The sequence below is a fragment of the Misgurnus anguillicaudatus genome, chromosome 1 (genome assembly GCF_027580225.2).
Source record: "Misgurnus anguillicaudatus chromosome 1, ASM2758022v2, whole genome shotgun sequence".
Classification (NCBI taxonomy): domain Eukaryota; kingdom Metazoa; phylum Chordata; class Actinopteri; order Cypriniformes; family Cobitidae; genus Misgurnus; species Misgurnus anguillicaudatus.
In genome coordinates this window covers 30,996,622-31,017,963 of record NC_073337.2, presented here as the reverse complement: position 1 = coordinate 31,017,963, position 21,342 = coordinate 30,996,622, and the positions used below count along the sequence as shown (strand labels likewise).

The window sequence follows — 21,342 nt, the reverse complement described above, 5'->3', positions numbered from 1 at the left end:
ACAAAATACACTTGGTATGGAAAAAGGGAGCTGTTTGTTTTACTATTTGTTTGTACACATGATCAAATAACCTCATTTTTTATGTGTTTTACATTGTGCGGTTGTTAGATTGTGGTGACCTATTTAGGGTTGTGTTTAATTGTTATAAATGTTAATATTCATAAGTTTAAGATCAAAGCCTGAGTTGACAGGAAAGATTGATGATCAGCTTCATGGTTTTGTCAACTCAAAATGAATCCTGTAACCCTGAGTTTAACCCTCGTCATGATATAGGCCCTTTGTCTGGTGTTGACTTTTATAAACGTTACATGCGCCCCGTCTTGTTTTTGGTTTAGCTTGTTTTATTCGTGACTGTTTTTTGTTTGTGTGTGAATAAACTTAAAAGCTGTATTTATTTGGATCATCCGTCTGTTTCTACTTTGTCCACACATTACAATTAAAATATAAAAAGGATATCAATATTATCATATTTCTTTTTTATATTTAAGATATTATAAAACACCTTTACATATCTTATTATGATTCATTAGTAATTATTACCAATATAAGGTCACACACGTGTTTTATTTCTCAACTGTTTCCAGTGGGCACCTTGATGTTGAAAATTGACATCAAACATTGACATTAAATAATTGCAAATCATCAAAACATGATGTCCATTTGACATCCACACACCGATGCTCTTTCAACCTCCAAAATAACAACACAAAAGCAATTCAATGAAAAGTTACACATTTTTTTTTCAACAAACATAAAATCATTACAAATGTAGTTTTAAAAACGAAAGCACAGATTCTGATTGTGAACATAGCAGACATCTATAGCTGCCTGGTCCTTCTGAGTCCCATACGGCCATATCTGACCACAGATCTGTTTGTGTTTGTTGATGTCAGTCTCAGATGATGCTGGATTTCACTGCTGTACAGCACCTGGATAAGATGCAGTAACTTGTATAACTTGTTATAAACTACAGCATCAAAATGGCCCTCAGAACATACCAATCCACAAAATTAGTTTCATCGAGCCACACCAGTAGAATAAAGTCAACAGGCCAGTCACCACATTAACAACCAAATAAAAACACACCCAGAAATACACACGCTACAGTGCTAAATGTAATCCAGAGGGATTTTCTGTACCACATTACAGCCATGCATACACAAAAACTACGAAAATCAGTCTTATTTCATTGAAACACATGTTCTTGTAAATGTTAAAAGTTTGTGTCCTCCCCTTGCTAAAGTGTCCTTAAAAGGGGGAAATATCTTGTTTTGAACTCACCTAAAGTCTTTTTCTTATTTTTTTAATGCTTATGGTGGTTGACATCCAGCTTTAGGTGCAAATACTGTCAAGATGAAGTGTTCAGCATTGATGTTAAGGGACTAATAACAAACAAATCACACACAAAAAATCACGGTTTGTCAAAGTTTTTGAAGCAGATTCTGCCAATAATAAATGGGCGTTAGAAAGAACATGAGTGTGTGGATGTGAAATAGTCTGGGTATCACAATTTGGATATTTTATGTTTTTTTTGGTAGCAGTCTTTGATGTCAATCTCAAGTCTCACGTCATGTAAATGTACGGCACTTTCTTGACTCATGTTCTTTTGAAAAGAAATCTAAATGTAAAATCTGTAAATCTGACTGGAAATGGGTTTCAAAGAAATGTTTTACATAAAATATATTTGTGTAGGAAGCTATTCTGAAGGAAATAAAACCTTAAATGTAGAGAGTGAAACAGTACAGACCACCTCAGCTTCAGTCTTCACTGTTCCTGCAGGTAAACATGAAGGTTTTCATTATCATTCAAAACGTTTTTCTGGATTGTTTTTACTGTATCGTTGTACTTGCACACTATAAAGTCCAGTAAGTTAACTTTAAGTTAAAAAAACATTATGCAAGTCAATTGCTCAAAAACCTTAGTTAAATCAAATAGTAATAGTGTGCTAGTGTTGCACACTTTCATTAAAGTTGTGTAGAGGTTTTTTTTAGATATAGCATTGATTTAGTGGTTCACTGTTAAAAATGATTCATTGATTTGAGTTAGCTTAGCTAAACTTTCAAGTTTATTGCACTTTTAAGTATTTTTATGAATTAAGATGTTGATAAAGTGTTAAACTCCTAAATAAATCAGGCACAATTCAAACTCAACAATGACAGTAACTTGTACAAATGTACAAATGTTTGAACAAACACTACTGCAAATGTTTAAAGAGGAATATTTTAATGAAGGTCAAGCGCACAACTAACAGAAACACTGATCACCATAATATTGACTTCAGACAAAACTTCTTTTCAATATATTCTGAACTAAAGTTAATCCTCTATTAATTCTCATCAAGGACATTTGTGCATGTATGAAATAAGGTCAAACTGAAGTGAAGATTGTTATTATGGGGAGGGGGGGGGGGTAAATTTGAAGGACTTGTTTAAGCATCCTGTGGTAAGATGTTGAAGACTGAGTCAACAAAATATTTTTTAACATTCTTCTTGATTGTTTTAGGTTAATGTCTCAAATTTAGAAGAAACTGTACGGAGTAGTGATTTCCATAATTTAGGAGCATTAACCCTAAATGACCTACCAACTACAATGAACAACCAAAAACTAGGAATGGACAAAATGAAAGTTTATAAATGTGTTTGATTTATTATGCTCTTTTAGTTTATTCTTTAGGATTTGCTGCATTCTGTTAATCCATCACCAATGGAAAGAATGATTCATTTTCTGCTTTTCTCAGGTCAGTGCACTGTCACTTTAAATATTCTGTATAGTGGACTCATACAAACACATATTTAACATTGGGGATTTGGTTGTGCAGAAAGATTGATTTAAGTTGCACATTATCGAGGAGGTCTGACAAAGTTAATTTTCAAATGTTTCTATCTACTATTTATTACCTCAACAGGATTCTGGATGTTCACACAGAGCAACTCAAATAAATTTATTCTCATCCAGGAGAATAAGACCTGGGCTGATGCAGAGGTGTACTGCAAAAAGTATCACATTGCCTTGGCCAAGGTTGCAAGCAATGAAGATCAGACAAGTTTACGAGAAGCGGTTAGCACTGCGCTGCCTCCATTGGCCTGGATTGGACTGTACAGAAGCAATAACACTTGGGGGTGGACTTATGGTTTTGAGATGGTGACATTAGGGTTCTGGAAGTCTGGAAAGCCAAACAACCCCAGTGGAAGAGAGGATTGTGGTGTCATCAATGGCAGTAGTGGATGGGAGGATATGGCATGCGATCAATTGTTTCCATTTTTTTGCTACAATGGTAAGAAACATGTCTATATAATGTGTATATTGTGAGTGGTGAATGCTATTTACTAAAGCGATATTGCTTGTGTAGAAGTGTGATATGTCTGTATATCAGATTAGATTAGACACGAGGCAGCAGACAGATTGACGGCACAAATCTGAGTGTGTAGACAAATCTTCATGACAGTGATGTTCATTGTAGAAATATTGAGCCCTGTAAGTGTTTTGTTGTTTGCTAGTTTCAGCCCCTACACTTTTATCATTTTCATGAGCAGCCTTTGTAATAGCAAATATGGATATGCACAGAGTGCACCTACCCCATACGCTTCAGACCACTCGCTTCAGACCACTCACTTAGATTGTTAAAATAGGGCTCAGTGTGTCTATCAGTGCAATTACAAATCACTGCACACATTGTTCAGGAATGGTTAAAGATGATAAAGATGTGTTTTCAAGGTGTTGTCTGATTTGGCAGCACACCAAGGACAACAGTATATTAGCCAGGTGGTCATAACATTAGTATACCAAGAACATTTGAAGCACTTTTTTAGAACTAAACGCTTAAAGCAGTGTTTGGTCAAATCAACCCAAGGTCAGAGTTCACGCTCAGATAGCAAGCAACCATTGGTGTGATGTTAAGGGCACACTCACATTATCCAAACCAAACCATGCCCCAGCGCGATTGTCACCCCTCCCTTCTCCCCCATGGTGCACGCACTCACACTGTACTTTTTATCGATCCGAGTCCGGGCGCGCTTTCATCATTAAGATGCGTTTGTTTTGAAAAAAGCAGGAAGTAAAGCTCTCCCTTAACACTGGAACCCACCGTAATGATAAGTCTGTGTTTTTTGCCCGGAGTCGTTTGGTTGACAGCCCTCTCACATGTCATCATATTCGTTGATCTGTCACCCGCGCAGCTCGGACATTCACGTAACCCCGCTGCGCGCATCAAATGGTTTATACGGAGGCAGATGAAGGGGAGTGGTCGCGCAACTGACGTCTTCACCTTTTGAATCGCGCTCAGGCGCGAATGCGCTCACACCACAGCCTTCCGCGCCTGAGCCCAAGTGAACCGCGCTCCGGCCCACCTCTGCAACCCGGCCGTGGCGCAATTAACCAATCCGCGCCCGGGCGCGGAACAGAGCGATCACACTTGTCAAACAAACCAGGCTTTGGGGGTCAAACGCGCCCGAGCGCGGTTTGGATAGTGTGAGTGCGCCCTAAATCAGTGTAACTGCATTAATTGCATCGAATCAACATTATATTTGTACCCCCAGTTAATATTGAATAAATGTTTTAATGTTAATATTGCTGTTTGGAGGCCTCTAACAGTATGCATGGGGAAGGTTTCTATTATTTGACACACCGACTTCAGGTCTTCTGGAGCATTTTATTAAAAGCTGATGAGTTGAATCAGGTGTGTTCAAACAAGACAACATCTAGTGTAAAAAATGAATTTAACAAATTACCTCATTCTCATCTTATTACAGTGAGCATAGCAGACAAGTTTGTTTTTATCCCTGAAATCAAGTCATGGTATGATGCTTGGACTTACTGCCTACAGTATCACACAGACCTGGCCAGGATTTCGAATCAAACTGAAAATGACCTGCTGGTGAATATGATGGTAGGATATGACAAAGCATGGATTGGTCTGTTTAAGGACAAATGGAAGTGGTCAGATGGAAAAAGTGTCAACAAGTTCCCCGTAACCTGGAGCGCTGGACAACCTAACATTACTGGCCCGAACCCACTTTGTGGCGCTACAACTCTTGATGGAGCCGATGATCGACTCTGCCCAGAGACCCTTCCATTTATCCGCTCACGTCGTAAGTTTCATCAGTAAAAAGATCAAAATTGGTCAACACTTTTTCGAATTTTACCTTCATAATTCACTGTTGAAATACATCTAAATAGAAACTATTCGTGAAATTTAAGATAACAACTGGCAGTAAACATTAAAATTTAATTATTTACAAATGTAAGTTTTGTTGCTCTCTTCATGTAATATTCTAACAGATACAAAGAATCAGATCATGAGAGTGGAGTTGAAATCGGGTCAAAATCTAAATGATCCTGCGGTGATGGAGAACATCTTACAGTTGGTAAGAGGATCTATTATACCACTTTTACAAGATGTAATATAAGTCCCGGGTGAGCCCAGAATGTGTTTGTGAAGTCCCACAGATCATTCATTATAACATGACAAAAATGCCCCTATTTAGGTGAGATCAAAAACACATTTTGTGTGTGTGTGTGCATATGAGTTACTGTGCCCCGCCCTCCATCAGATGTTTGTTAATATTTATACAGAGATGAGCACTTATGGTTTTAGTCACATTAACAGTACAGCATGCTAACAAACACATTTATAAAGACGATTTGTAAACATTCCCATAATAGAAAGTGCAGTTGAATCACGAACAGTTTGTGTAGACCACTGATCTATATAAATGACTGGATTGCGCATGACGTCACAACTGTGAAGCCACCGCGCCGCCATGTTGGTAAACCCAAACATTCTATTACATCAATGGACTTAATCAGATTTTAATAATAAAACATCTCTTTACTAGTCTCTGTTTTTATATCTGAAGTCTTCCTGTACATTATTACAACACAAACATCCTAAGCATTTAGATAGTTATTTATTGAAAGTTGTACATTTTGCTTTTTAAACAGTTATTGTACATTTATCTTCATTACAGTATCAGACTGCAGCATATTTAGAATTAATGACAAATGTGCTCATTCTGAAATCTAAATAAAATAATCATGCTTTGTACCGTATGTGCATACAATAATTTGCTGGTTTTGTAATTATGTTATTTTTAAAAGTTACCTAAACTTATTCTGAAATAATGCTTTATTTACTTTATTTATACCTGTGTCATTAACAGAATGCAGCAGACACACTCACCTTAACATTTTTTTTATAAATCCATTATCCTGCCCAATTAAAACATAAACATTACAAATAACACCAGAATTAATAATTAATTTAAAAATGGACATTGTGTGACTGATACGGTGTAAAGCGAATGAAATTAGGGGCCCTATCTTGCACCCAGCACAATTGACTTTGTCAGTGACGCATGTATCATTCGTATTTTGCACCAGTGCACAGCGAGGTTTTCCCTCCACAGACGCACGTCGGCAAACAAGGGAATGAACTTGCGCTCCCTGGGCGGTTCAGCGCAAAAAAAGGAGGCGTGTTCCGACAACCATCCCCACTTGACTTCTTGACAAACATGCTAAGCTAGCTGCCACACGGCTTTAACTTGAAAGCTAAAAGATGACTCAAAATGAAGCTACTACTTTTAGCTTTTTAATGAGTGTTTTGTTTTTGAATGACTAATATCCTACAAGATCTCAACACAAAAACAACACCAACATGAAAATTTACTCTGACCCATAAAAATAAAAAATTGTCTCCTAACCTCAATGTTTTGTGTCTGCTCAGCAAAATGACAAATGCAAATGAGTGAGCTATTAAAGGCTAACAAATTTATATAAAAATTGTATCACAGCGCCATGTAGTATGTCTGGAATAAGCAGTGTGACAACCAACCCGTGAGACAACCAACCCCGGTCTCCCCTACTTTGGGGTTGGACTGCTTGCATTTCTTGGGTCCGATTTCAAAGCCCCCAAACCCTTTCAGCGGTGAGGGTGGACGCAGCGATGTCCTCTGCTGGCGTCAGGTCCTGTGTAGAGGCAGATCCACCTCCCATTACACGGCGTGCCCAATTTATGCTGGCAAGCTTGGGATTCCCCCGTCTCCTGACATCATTGTAGCGCTTGGCAGGGTCCTGGGGATGCCAGCTGATGAGACAGGTGCAGCTGATGAGACAGATTTGATAATCCGTCATAATAATAGCAACCCGCCATGGAACTTGCGCCCTTGCGTTTAAAGGGAAAGTTGGATAGCGTTCTAATTGGTTTTTTGACGTTACGCCCAAACCACACCTATGAATAATGAACCTACTTCAGACCAACCCCTTATTGATTTCTCCCGCCCACAAAGTCACTTGCGCTTTGCACTTCACACTTGCGTTTCAGATCGTTGAAATAGGGCCCACTGTCATGATTTTGAATGGAAGTCAACAACGCCCTCTGCCGGTTGGGTATACCAAGATGGCCGCTCAAACTCTGCGCTGACTTCACCTCTCGCTGTTACGTCAAGCGCTCTATGCGCAATCCAGTCATTTATTTAGATCAGTGATGTAGACACATCTTTCTGAATGAACTATTATGTGAATCCAAGGGAATAATAGGGATTAAAAAGAGGAGTGGTTGGATTTTTACATCTTAAGTTTATTTTCTTATAAGGAACAAAACACAAATGCTGCTGAGTAGAAATAATGACATGAAAAAATAATAGGCACATGCCGCTAATCAACCCCCCAAATATTGGCCCATATGCCAACTGTGTCAAAATAAAGCCACACATATCAGTCAACTACTGGTTTAAATATTAACAAATCTAGTTAAATAAATCAATATATAGCTACTTGTCTGATGATTTTTAGTGTTTCCCATTCTATCCCATTCTTTGTAAAAAAATATGTTTTTATTACTATAAAATATCTAGTTATAGTTCAGTTTGTCTTTAAATATCTGTATGCTTTTTTTAGCCTAAAGTGTGAGTTGTGTTGTTAGTTTAGGCAAAATAAGAGTGTTTGATTCTGTTCTTCAGATGAAGCAGAAACTGAAGGATCGTGGGATAGGGAATGACACAACATTGACATGGAGAGTTCAGCCAGATGGAAATGTTTTTTCATCAAAACATGAAAGTGAAAAGGGCCAGAAACACTGTCCAAACACTTTCTTTTAAATATAACAGTTACCACATCTGATGATATTAAGGATTGCTTTTCATTTAAATGAAATATATTTGAAACGCATGTTTTACTTAATTTAATTAAAATAGTTTCAATTAATATCATTATATAGAATAATTACTTAAATTAATCTTGCATAATCTAAGGCATATAAAAATTAAATTGTAATTTGGTTTAGTATTTTTATTTATTTAACCATATCAAATATATACTGCTGTAACTAAGATGAACTGTTTGTAAACTTTTAAAAAGACGTACGGTTTAAGTGTGACTTTTAAGCTAAACTATTTAGTTGAAGAAATAAACTTTTAAAAATAATGAATACAAATATTATTATAAAATTTTATGAATTGATTTAAAAAAATCTTTGTAACATTTAAACCTTAATAAAAGTCATTTATTATCTTAAAGCTTAGTCACATTATGATCTCTGTCTATGTCTCCATTGTCCTGTTATTTTTCCACACCCACCCCTTCACTTTCATTCTGATCTCTTGATAAAAATATGATTATGCAAAGGTATACAAAACCAAAACATGACAGGTTTTGCAGCATCCCTCCTCCACCCCATTAGCGTCTTCTCAGCTATTACATCTATCCATTTAATAAGGGGGTGTCCTCCCATCGGAAAACCCACTAAATAAGCTTTATCTCATTCTCTCTTGATTACATGTTAATGTGAACTCATGAACCTTGTGTAAGATATATCTCAACATGTGGAACTGTGGTAAATACCACATGACAACAGTGGTCGAGTTTGAAAAAATAAAATGGCGACTAAGGAAGTGACTGGAGCACAAATTTAGTGTAAATAAAGGTATATTTTCACTTTTTACACATTATAATAGCATTTCCAGTGAGAAATTAGTATTGTAGTTTTCAAATATGTGATTAGTTATCACAAAGGCGCTCTCTGTTTTTGCCTTTGCCTTTGAAGTGCGCCGGAAAGCCTTTCTCTGAGCTGCCTTCATGCCTCCGAAGTCATTTCCTCATGACGCAGCGAGGCAACAAGTCACTGCCTTGAGTTTTCGGACGCAGCCAGTGTCGTGGACAAATGTGGAACTATGCGTTAGCGCCTGTCGGGCTAGGCGCTTGCTTATGGACTTATGGATTACTCTTTACCGTCTGCCGCTGGTTGTGTCAGCAAAGACAGCTCCCGTACTCGTATGGGCCAGCCAAACGACCCAAGAAGAGTTTGGAACAAAACGAGAGAAAGAATGAAGATTTGTTGTTGCATTATCTGGATGGAGAGAGCTTCGCGACAACATTTAACTAGACAGAGATTCTGATCCTGCTTGTGTTTTACGCGATGGGTGAGTTGTTTTGATTTGTAACCCTTCAAAAAATGTATGCTATTATATTGATCACAACATTTTGTGTAGATTGTAATCCTCCCATGGGCGATATGCACATCAAGAGGTATTGTACAGCAATATACTGTTAATGGTCATTTTAAGACACTTCACAATAAGATTTGTACTGTCAATACATTATGTGAAAAATCATTGTAGATTGTAAGTTGAAAACTTAATTCTGTGCTGTGTTAACCATCGAATTTGGACTAATACTGTAACATCTTAACTAACAATTTCGTTTTGAACATCACATATAAACTTACATAATGAAATAAACGATGTCATCAAACGCAACATTTATAAGACTTCATTACCTTATCTGTAAACATGATTTCTCGTTCGCGTCTGATTGATGGCCATCAGCGGTTGAGTTAAAGACTACAAATCCTATAATTCCACGCTGCTTCAGAGCGTCATTAAACAACGTCATTGTTATTGATTTGATCTGGCGCCATCTAACGGCGCAGATAATACAAATTGCATCCTTTAATATGTTTGCTTTGTTTCTGTTCATGTATCCTTGTCCTTAGTTTGGATTATGTTTGCATGTTGTTTTACTTTAAGTTAAATAAACACTGCACTTGGATCCTTAATCTCTGCCTGCTCACTACCATCATTACAGATCACCACGATTGAATAACATGTTTTAATAAGATTATGCAATTTTTAAAACCCAAGTTTAGACAGAACCAGAATATAACATAACATTAGGATATCTTTAACTTGAATCTTTGTTTCATTACACACCTGTAACTCAAACATTAAAGTCAACAAACTCACTAATAGAGCTACAAATAGCTGTGTTATAAATATTGCCATCTTTATAAAAGGCTCAGAAAATGACCCCCTTATACAATTTAACCAGGACCTTTACTATTTTGGCTTTTTCAGTTTATCTTTCTCCAGAGAAGTCATCTTTATAATCTGTACTGGGATCTGTGATACTCTCTCACTGGGCCATCAACTAAAGTTTAGAAACTTCTCTTGAATTTTATTGTTAATTATATTTATTTACTGAAGTTCCTCCTAAAGGTGCAGAGTAACGCCTCTGGTTCTGAATAACTTTAGCTGTGACAAAATTAAGCATCTTTCATGAAAACCCCTGACTAAAAGAATAAGTTTAACTGGAGAAAATCGTTCAGAATGGCAAAGTTTTCGGCACCGGAGCAGCTTAACCTCGCTAAACTGGAGGATTGGCCCGATTGGAAACAACGCTTTTCCCGATACCGAGGTCTCACTAAATTGAATGAGAATGTGAAAAGGGAAAAGTTCTTCCTGCCGACTGCAGACAACATCTTGCACAAACTTGGATGGAGAAAGTTCAAAATTAACAACCCTCATAACACCAAATTAGTCACCATTAGTCAAGAGGGCGTGACTCCAAGCCCAGAAAGAGTGCCCGCCATCACCACTCTAGAGACGCCTACAAATGTGAGTGAGTTAAAAAGAGTACTTGGTATGGTGAATTATGTTGGTAGATACATACCCAAATCCACAAATCCTTTATCCCCTTAACGAGTTGTTAAAGAGTGCTGTAGCATGGGTTTTGGAGCAAGAAGCAGCCTTCCAGAATGTAAAAACACTGATATCCTCTGCACCTGTTCTTCAGTACTTTAATCCAAAACTGCCCACCGTAGTAGGTGCTGATGCATCCAGCTATGGATTAAGAGGAGTGCTGCTGCAAAATCATAGAGGCACACTCAAACCAGTAGCATACTGCTCTAGTACACTAAATGAAGCGGACAAGAAGTATGCACAAATAGAGAAGGAGTGTCTTGCAAGTGTATGCACTTAAGAAAAGTTCTATCTATATCTCTGTGGTTTGAAAAGCTACAAATTACTAACTGACCATAAACCACTGGTGACACTCATCAATCACAGAGACCTAGACAAAACTCCACTGAGGTGTCAGCGACTTCTAATCCGCCTAATGAAGTTTAACCCTGTCACAGAGTACTTCCCAATTAAAAAACTGATAATACTTGACGTGCTGTCAAGACACCCAGAGTCAAAAGTGGATGACACCAAACTGAGTAAGGACATTCAGGCATACATGGATGCCGTTGAAGAGCTGGAAAAACCTAAAACAGTGCTGGAGCGCATAAAGGCAGAGACAGAAAAAAACATGCAGAAAGTCAGACAATACTGGCCGTGGTACAGAAAGGATGTCGTAAGACCTGCTTTAGACTATTTTATAGAAGTAGTCTTAGTGAGCATAATGGGCTGGTAAAGAGGGGGAACCAAATAGTAATCCCACAAACACTGAGAACTGAGATGCTGGAGAGAATCCATCATGGACACTAGAGCCTAAACAATTCCAGGAAGAGATACAATGATGCCATCTGGTGACCAAAGATTAGCCATGCAGTAAAGGTGAAAGTCTCCTCATGCCCACACTGCAATGAGCACAAACCAAGCCAAAGCAGGGAACCACTTATCACAATCCCTTTGCCGAAGCTCCCATGGCAAAATCTTGCTGCAGATCTTTGTGAATTTAAAGGAAAAAACTTTCTGGTTATTATTGACTATTATTCTAGATGGCTTGAAATATTGAGTCTCACCCAGACCACAAGTGAAGCAGTCATAAGTAAGCTGATGAGCATATTTACACAGTTCGGGATACCCGAAGAGCTGATTACAGATAACGGTCCACAGTTCACCTCACAACAGTTCCAGGTCTTCACATCCAAGTATGACATCCAGCATAATACGTCAAGACCATACTATCCCCAAGCTAATGGGATGGCGGAGCGAGCTGTCAGGACCTCTAAAGGCATTCTTAGACAACAAGATCCCCAGCTAGCTCTCCTGATCTACAGGGACACCGCTATGGAGCCGACAAAAGAAAACCCGGCTAAACTCCTCGTGGAAAGGAGACTGCAAACCACAGTCCCCAGGCCCCAGTTTGGACCGGCATGGCCAAATCTGTCTACAGTTAGGCAGACCGATGCCAAAGCTAAGCAGTCCTACAAATACAGCTACAACAGGAGATACTCAGCTAAGCCACTTCCTGCCTTAGAGGTCAGGGACAGAGTGTGACTGAAAACAGACTCGGAAAAGACATGGAGAGAGACCGGGGTAATCCAGGATTCGTGTTCTACTCCCTGTTCGTTTGTGGTGAAAATGCCCCAAGGAAACACCACCAGACGAAACCGGAGGCACCTGCAGATTATAAACCAAGAAAGGAACAACTCTCCAACACAATTACAAAAAGTCTCCACCCCTCCAGGTAGCATGCCATCTGCCACTACTCCAACCCAAACTAACTCAGAGACTAGTAGCATAACATTGTCACCCAGAGTTTTGAGAACATGCTCTGGACCGTTGTGAAACCTGCTGTCAAGTTGACTTACTAGTCAGAAGAAATGAGTTAATTAGTGATATTCACAAATGAGTACAGACCAGTTATGCTGAAGGAAAAAGGGGATTGTCTGAGCAGAAAAAATTTTTGTTTCTACATGCTTGTTCTGTTGTAGTTTGTTAATGTCTACCTAAACAGTAAGTTTAAAATAATAATATTGATATCTAGAATAAGAGATATTGTGTTTATTTGGTATAAGGGTAGAATACAGAAAATATTGTGTTTTCATATGAAAAAGTAATTATAGAGTATGTTTCTGAGAAACAGTTGTTTTGTTTAATACTGTATGAATCCCCAGACTAAAAGGGGGGAGATGTCACATGAACGAGTTATGTTCTGTGATATGGTATATGTCATATACGCCTGCACATACACATACGTGGGGGACGCAAAAGGAGATTCACGTGTGGAAGTTGTTATGTTGAAATAAAGTCGAGTTAAAGACGATTACCTGTCTCCTCAAATAATTAAATATAGCCACACTTCACAACCATCACACGATGATTAAAATGTATACCATGTTTATAAAGTATACTTTATTTGAGATTATTTGGATAAAAGCATGTGCCTAATGCATGAATGTAAATGATAAAGACTAACAAAACATTCAGAGGTGAAGTGACAGACGTCTGTGTCACGGTTTATGAATACATTGTTTCCTTCTGATTCACATGGCTGTGTTGTGTAGTGGTGTCTGTGTGTGTGGGTGTGTTTGGCACTTACCTCCAGCACACCTGATGATCATCACTCGCTCCAGCTGCAGCTCATCAACTCACCTATTTATACTCACTCAGTTCTCGTGTTCTTTGTCAGATCGTTCCGGTTGTCTAGCTGTTGGTGAGGTCTCGTGCTGTGTGTTCCTGTCTTCCGTGTTCCTGCTCTCGTTTTCGTGATCGTGTTTTGGATTTGGATTTGGATATCACACACTGGAGTCTTCACGCTGGCCACCTCAACTGCCTGTGTCACCCGCTCAGCTGTTCGCATTGTTCATTTCACTCTGTTTTCAATAAAACTCTTAACTTGCATTTGCTTCCTCTCATGTTTCGTGATAGAACGATCTGACCACATCATGGAAGCAGCGAGTTCGAATATTACATCCATGGAGGAGTTCTTCAATCGCAGCAACAGACGAATGGAGTCTCAAGAACGCAATCTTTGTGAGACTGGTCGTGCTGTTCAGGCGTTGGTGGCACAGGTATCGGAGCTCACCCAACAATTTCAACAACTTCAGATGCCCACTGCGCCGCCCACACCGCCTGTTCAACCCATACCATCGGATAACAACACGTCCTCGGAGCCCCGCCTACCGATTCCCGAATCTTACGCTGGTGAGCCGAATTTTTGTAGAGCATTTTTAACACGTTGCTCAATGCATTTCTCTTTGCAACCTAGAACCTTCAACAACGAACAGACCAAGGTGGCGTTTGTGTTAACCCTTTTGACGGGTAAGAAGGCGCTCTGGGGAACGGCGGTGTGGGAGAACCAAGATCCATGCTGCGCCTCATTCCAGACACTATCAGAAGAAATGAAGCGAGTCTTCGATCGGTAGGGAAGCGGCTCGTCTACTGGCGGAGTTGAAGCAAGGAGAGAGGTCAGTTTCTGATTATTCGATTGAGTTCAGAACACTTGCTGCTGAGTGTCAATGGAATGAGGAGGCGCAGTGGGACATGTTCCTGCATGGGTTGGCTGACCGCGTCCATCGGGAGATCTACACCACGGAGTTACCAACTACACTCAACGGACTCATTGAACTGGCCTTAAGAGTCGACTCCCGGTTGACTCGTATGAATCGCAGAGTCAGACCCAGCTCCGGTATCAGCAGAACGGAGGAAGTTCGAGTCACTGGTGGTGACGTGGTCAGCCCTGTCTACGATCCCGAGCCCATGCAGGTGGGTCGAGCCCGACTCTCCTGGGAGGAAAAGGAGCGGCGGAGGTCCCAGGGCCTTTGTTTATATTGCGGTGGAACTGGTCACTTTGCTTACAACTGTCCCGTAAAAGGTCCAGCCCGGTAGTAAATTCGAGGCTACTATCGGGCGGGGTCTCAGCCGAAAAGTCCTCATCTACATCTACGTTCCTCCCGGTGAGACTGAGGTGGTCAGCACGTCATCACAATTGTCGAGCACTGGTGGATTCAGGGGCAGAAGGTAATTTCATGGACCGTTCATTTGCCGTCAGACACCAGATTCCCTTCAGACCCCTTTCACGTCAAATTTCAGTTCATGCACTCAACGGACAAGATCTTCCCACCATTGTTTCTGTCACTGACAATATCACACTCATCACCTCGGGCAACCACACTGAAACTATTTCATTTTACATTATGGACACACCTCTGGCTCCTGTTGTACTCGGACATCCCTGGCTAACATTACACAACCCCAAAGTGGACTGGCAGTCTAATTCAGTGTGTGCTTGGAGTGTAAAGTGTCATGAGTCTTGTCTTGTTTCTGCTTGTTCGTCTGTGCCTTTGTCTGTGTTTCAGGAGGAGGCAGTGGATTTATCTAACGTGCCCGCAGAGTACCATGACCTGAAGGAAGTGTTCAGTAAGTCGCGGGCTGCTTCTCTTCCTCCGCATCGTCCCTATGACTGTGCTATAGAATTAATGTCAGGTAAGTCTCCGCCTAAAGGCAAGTTATATTCGCTTTCGATTCCCGAAAGGGAGGCTATGGAGAAATACATTTCTGATTCTCTAGCAAACGGGTTCATCCGCCCTTCCTCTTCTCCAGCAGGGGCGGGGTTCTTTTTTGTGGGGAAGAAGGATGGTTCTCTGCGACCTTGTATTGATTACCGAGGGCTGAACAACATCATGGTTAAGAATACTTATCCTTTGCCGTTGATGTCTTCAGCTTTTGAGAGGTTGCAGGGAGCATCCATTTTCACAAAATTGGATTTACGTAACGCTTATCATTTGGTCCGCATTAGGGAGGGGGATGAATGGAAAACTGCTTTTAACACCCCTCGTGGCCATTTTGAATATTTAGTGATGCCTTTCGGGCTATCTAATTTGCCGGCAGTTTTCCAAGCACTCGTCAATGATGTGTTGCGAGATATGGTTGACCAGTTCATATATGTCTACCTGGATGACATATTGATTTTTTCTTCATCTCTCCAGGAACATGTGCAACACGTCAGACGAGTGCTTCAGAGGTTGCTAGAGAATGGGCTTTTTGTCAAGGCGGAGAAATGCGAGTTTCATGCACAGTCCGTACCATTTTTGGGGTACATCATCTCTACTGAGGGAGTGCGTATGGATCCTGAAAGGGTTAAGGCTGTGGTAAATTGGCCAAGTCCAGATTCCCGTAAGGCCCTGCAAAGGTTTCTGGGGTTCGCCAATTTTTACCGGCGTTTTATACGCAATTTCAGCCAACTAGCTGCACCTCTGACTGCCTTGACCTCTCCACGAACTACGTTCAGGTGGTCAGACGTAGCTGAAGCTGCGTTTGCCAAACTGAAAGGTTGCTTCGTTTCAGCCCCTATTCTTATTTCCCCTGATCCTTCACGTCAGTTCGTGGTCGAGGTCGATGCGTCAGAGGTGGGGGTAGGAGCAGTGTTATCCCAACGCTCTTCCTCAGATGACAAGATGCACCCTTGCGGGTTTTTTTCACATCGATTGTCCCCCGCGGAACGTAATTACGATATTGGTAATAGAGAGTTGCTGGCAGTCAAGTTAGCATTGGAAGAATGGCGCCACTGGTTAGAGAGTTCCGGGGTACCTTTTATTGTTTGGACCGATCATAAGAACTTGTAATATATTAGAACTGCTAAAAGACTGAATTCCAGGCAGGCTCGGTGGGCACTTTTTTTCGGTCGTTTTGATTTTTCTCTCTCGTATCGTCCGGGTTCCAAAAACATCAAACCCGATTCTTTGTCACGCATTTTTGATCGTTCCGAACGCCTGTCTACTCCCGAGTGTATTTTACCAGAGAAGATAGTTATCTCTGCACTCGTATGGGAGGTCGAATCGAGGGTCAAAGCGGCTCTAGAAGAGGTAACGCCTCCGGTCGGGTGTCCACCGAACCGTTTATTTGTGCCGGAGAGGTTAAGGTCCAATGTCATTCAGTGGGGTCATTGTTCCAATGTTGCTTGTCATCCCGGAGTAAGTCGAACCAGATTTTTGGTCAAGCAACGATTCTGGTGGCCACGTATGGCTCGGGACATTCACAGTTTTGTTTTGGCTTGTTCGGTTTGTGCCAGTGGTAAGACTTCCAATCGTCCTCCTGATGGGTTACTTCGACCGCTGCCTGTCCCTTCGAGACCCTGGTCCCATATCGCTCTAGATTTTGTTACTGCCCTCCCGCCCTCCGAGGGCAACACGGTTGTTTTGACCGTGGTGGACCGATTCTCGAAGGCGACTCATTTCATTCCCTTGCCCAAATTACCGTCAGCCAAGGAGACAGTGGTGATTGTCGTAAACCACGTCTTTCGCTTACATGGCCTCCCGACAGACGTGGTTTCCGACAGGGGTCCCCAGTTCGTGTCCAAATATTGGCGTGAGTTTTGTAGATTACTAGGGGCGACTGTTAGCCTTTCCTCTGGGTTTCATCCCCAGACCAATGGTCAAACCGAGAGAGCCAACCAAGATTTGGAGAGAGTGTTGCGATGTCTGGTTTCCAAGAATCCTTCATCCTGGAGTCAACAGCTCTCTATGGTGGAGTACGCCCACAATTCTTTACCGGTATCATCTACGGGCCTATCGCCGTTTCAGTGTAGTGTAGGTTACCAACCACCTGTTTTTCCCAGTCTGGAATCCGAAGTCACGGTCCCCTCTGCTCACGCATTTGTTCAGAGGTGTCGTCGTACCTGGACTAGAACCCGTGAGGTTTTACTCCAGGTGCGAGAGCGCACCAAGGCCAAAGCCGATCGCCACCGGTCTAGGCCTCCGAGATACGTCGTTGGTCAAAGAGTGTGGCTTTCTACCAAGAATATTCCTCTCCGATCCGTATCTAATAAGTTAGCTCCCAAATTCATTGGCCCGTTCAAGGTCACTAAAATCATTAATCCAGTGACTGTCCGCCTTAGTCTTCCTCCTGCGTACAGGAGAGTTCATCCCGCCTTTCATATTTCCAAGATTAAACCTGTGTTTTTGTCACGCCTTAATCCGCCTGCCCCGGTTCCCCCCCGCCTCGTCTCGTAGATGGGGAGACCACGTATTCGGTAAATCGTATTCTGGACTCTAGGTGGAGGGGACGCGGATTTCAGTACTTGGTGGATTGGGAAGGTTACGGTCCGGAGGAGAGAAGTTGGGTTCCTGCTCAGGACATATTGGATCACTCTCTTATCGAGGAATTCAATCGACAGGTAAAGGAGTCTGGGAACGCCAGGCGGCGTTCCTAGGAGGAGGGGTACTGTCACGGTTTATGAATACATTGTTTCCTTCTGATTCACATGGCTGTGTTGTGTAGTGGTGTCTGTGTGTGTGGGTGTGTTTGGCACTTACCTCCAGCGCACCTGATGATCATCACTCGCTCCAGCTGCAGCTCATCAACTCACCTATTTATACTCACTCAGTTCTCGTGTTCTTTGTCAGATCGTTCCGGTTGTCTAGCTGTTGGTGAGGTCTCGTGCTGTGTGTTCCTGTCTTCCGTGTTCCTGCTCTCGTATTCGTGATCGTGTTTTGGATTTGGATTTGGATATCACACACTGGAGTTTCACTGTCTTCACGCTGGCCACCTCAACTGCCTGTGTCACCCGCTCAGCTGTTCGCATTGTTCATTTCACTCTGTTTTCAATAAAACTTTTAACTTGCATTTGCTTCCTCTCATGTTTCGTGATAGTCTGTCCACAGCGTTACGCAATCAGTTTCTAGTATATCTATAAAGTTTCTTCACAGCTGTGTCTGTATCATCTGATGTGACATTTCAGTAAATGTAACCACAACTATTTTTTGTCTTTCAGAGCTCAGAAAATGTCAAGTTTTGTTGGTTATAGTTTACTGTCGATGATCCAATCAGCAGCAACTGTGATTAATGAGTGATTCATATGTTAAGTGTGCCAATGAAAACATCCAAGTTTACTGCACATTTTCTCATCTCTCATAATAAAGTTGTGGAATCAAAGTCATTATTGGGCTGTGCTTTGATCTCTCTATAACCCAGTGGTCTTACTGGGGTTCAATAGTGCATGAATGTATTTAAGTACACCCAGATAGCAATTTTGTTCCGGCCCAGCTCCGGCCCACACAACCAGTTTTCCTTGGCCCACATACAACGAAGAATGATGGCCCTACAGTGGCCCAGTTCTGGATTACAGACAATAGCCCATAACTGGGCCAGAACAGGCCCTACAAACAAGCCTACGATGGCCCTTGCACTTGGGCTAGAACAGGTTTTGATGGCAGCCCTCACTTAGCCCCTAGGAAGCCCTCATACAGCAAAACCCCCAGAGTTACATGAACACTGCTGAATGTAAATATTGTCCCAATCTTACAGAGTGTTAAAAAGTAACACTTGAAGCAGAATTGAAAGCTCTGTTATCCCCTCTCTCTCCATCTTTGTCTGAAACCTAAAATTGCATTTTACATCTTTTCTTGTAGAGTTCTTTTTTTAACTTAGTTTCAGATTTTGTTTCATTTGAAGTCACCATTGTTGTGATTACACAGCAGTTTGTCATTAATAAATTTTAGAAACAAAAATTAACTGCTTTATATTTGGGAAGTAGAAACATCAAGAATCAGGGTATGAATCTCAACCATGGTGACAAAGAAAATAGTAGAAGTTCATTATTTATCCATGCTGCAGTGCATGATGGGAGTCCTGCATGAGATTTGTAATTTGTTGATACCCAGCATGCATTGCAGCATGAAGTTTTTCATTTTATTGTCACTATCACTGTGATTCTTACTCTGATTCTTGATGTTTGTGTGTCTACATTACACACTGGTTAATTTTAAGTGTCAGTGTTTCAAAATTCTTCAGCTGCTATGAGAGAGCTGGAAATTATTATTGTGAGAGAAAGATGCTTCTGATAAGTGTTCAAACATTAAATTAATACATACGTTTTCTAGTTGGTGATGTTTAGACTTTATGTACAGTGCTAACCACCATCAAAGAATTGCTCTATTGTTTTTTTCCCCCTGCTGTAAACAACATGTCTTAAAAACACAAAGTTAAAGCAGTCAAAAAATGAAATAAGGTAAGAGTCAAGAGTCAAGTTCAACTAAAACAAACACGGATCACAATAAGGGAGACTTTAAATTAAACAAAATCTAAACCTAAAGTAAGAAAATGACTCTACAAGTAAGATGTAAAATGCAATTATAGGATTCAGACAGAGATGGTAAGAGAGAGGATAACAGAGCTTTTCATTCTGCTTCAGTGTTACTTTTTAACACTCTGTAAGATTGGGACAATATTTACATTTAACTCTCGGGGTTGTGCTGCATGAGGGCTTCCTGGGGGCTAAGTGAGGGCTGCCCATGCAAGGGCCATCGTAGGCTTGTTTGTAGGGCCTGTTCTGAGCCAGTTATGGGCCATTGTCTGTAATCCTGAACTGGGCCACTGTAGGGTCGTCATTCTTCGTTATATGTGGGCCGAGGAAAACTGGTTGTGTGGGCCGGAGCTGGGCCGGAACAAAATTGCTATGTGGGCAGTACCTTTAAGGTCTGGGTATACTTCACTTTTTACACATATACGTGAGGGTCAGCATGCAGTGCTTTGTAACTGCAAATTTTATCAACACAATTATTTATTGTACTGCTCTCATAGTTGTTTGTATATATTTGTATATTCAGAGCGAGTTGTGGATGGACAAAATACACTTGGTATGGAAAAAGGGAGCTGTTTGTTTTACTATTTGTTTATACACATGATCAAATAACCTCATTTTTTATGTGTGTTACATTGTGCGGTTGTTAGATTGTGGTGACCTTTTTAGGGTTGTGTTGAATTGCTATGAATGTTAAAGTTAAAGATCAAAACCTGAGTTGACAGGAAAGGTTGATGATCAGCTTCATGGCTTTGTCAACTCAAAATTAATCCTGTAACCATGAGTTTAACCCTCGTCATGATATGGGCAATGGGTTTCTTGTCTGGTGTTGACTTTTATAAACGTTACATGCACCCCGTCTTGTTTTTGGTTTAGCTTTGGTTTTTTTTTGTGACTGGATTTATTTTTTTGTTTGTGTGTGAATAAACTTTAAAGCTGTATTTGGATCAACCGCCTGTTTCTACTTTGTCCACACATTACAATTAAAATATAAAAAGGAATATATGATCATATTTGTTTTTTATATTTAAGATATGATAAAATAACATTTACATATCTAATTATTATTCATTAGTAATTATTACCAATATAAGGTCACACACGTGTTTCCAGTGGGCATCTTGATGTTGAAAATTAACATCAAAAATTGACATAAAGTCAAAAACGCAAATCAAACTGACGCTAAAAACTTGATGTCCATTTGACATCCACACACAGATGCTCTTTCAACCTCCAAAATAACACAAATGCAATGCAATGAAAAGTTACCATGTGAACTGACACATTTTTTTTCAACAAACCTAAAATCATTACAAATGTAGT

The 21,342-nt window shown here is 40.6% G+C and overlaps 1 protein-coding gene across 1 annotated transcript; it reads left to right on the top strand.

The window, feature by feature from the left end:
- Positions 1-1,730: 1,730 nt before the first annotated feature.
- LOC129431900 (C-type mannose receptor 2-like) lies at positions 1,731-8,311 on the top strand. The gene is made up of 6 exons (XM_073869721.1): positions 1,731-1,779; positions 2,662-2,737; positions 2,906-3,274; positions 4,749-5,087; positions 5,278-5,363; positions 7,956-8,311. The coding sequence occupies exons 2-6, from the start codon at positions 2,704-2,706 to the stop codon at positions 8,091-8,093; spliced, it is 966 nt and encodes a 321-aa protein (XP_073725822.1). The 5' UTR covers positions 1,731-1,779; positions 2,662-2,703; the 3' UTR covers positions 8,094-8,311.
- The last annotated feature ends 13,031 nt before the right edge of the window (positions 8,312-21,342 follow it).

Bases quoted from the DNA above. Each gene is read 5' to 3' on its own strand.
- LOC129431900 (XM_073869721.1), top strand. From the start codon at position 2,704: ATGGAAAGAATGATTCATTTTCTGCTTTTCTCAG. The intron at 3,275-4,748 runs GTAAGAAACATG...ATCTTATTACAG, and splicing joins TCCATTTTTTTGCTACAATG to TGAGCATAGCAGACAAGTTT. The intron at 5,088-5,277 runs GTAAGTTTCATC...ATATTCTAACAG, and splicing joins TCCATTTATCCGCTCACGTC to ATACAAAGAATCAGATCATG.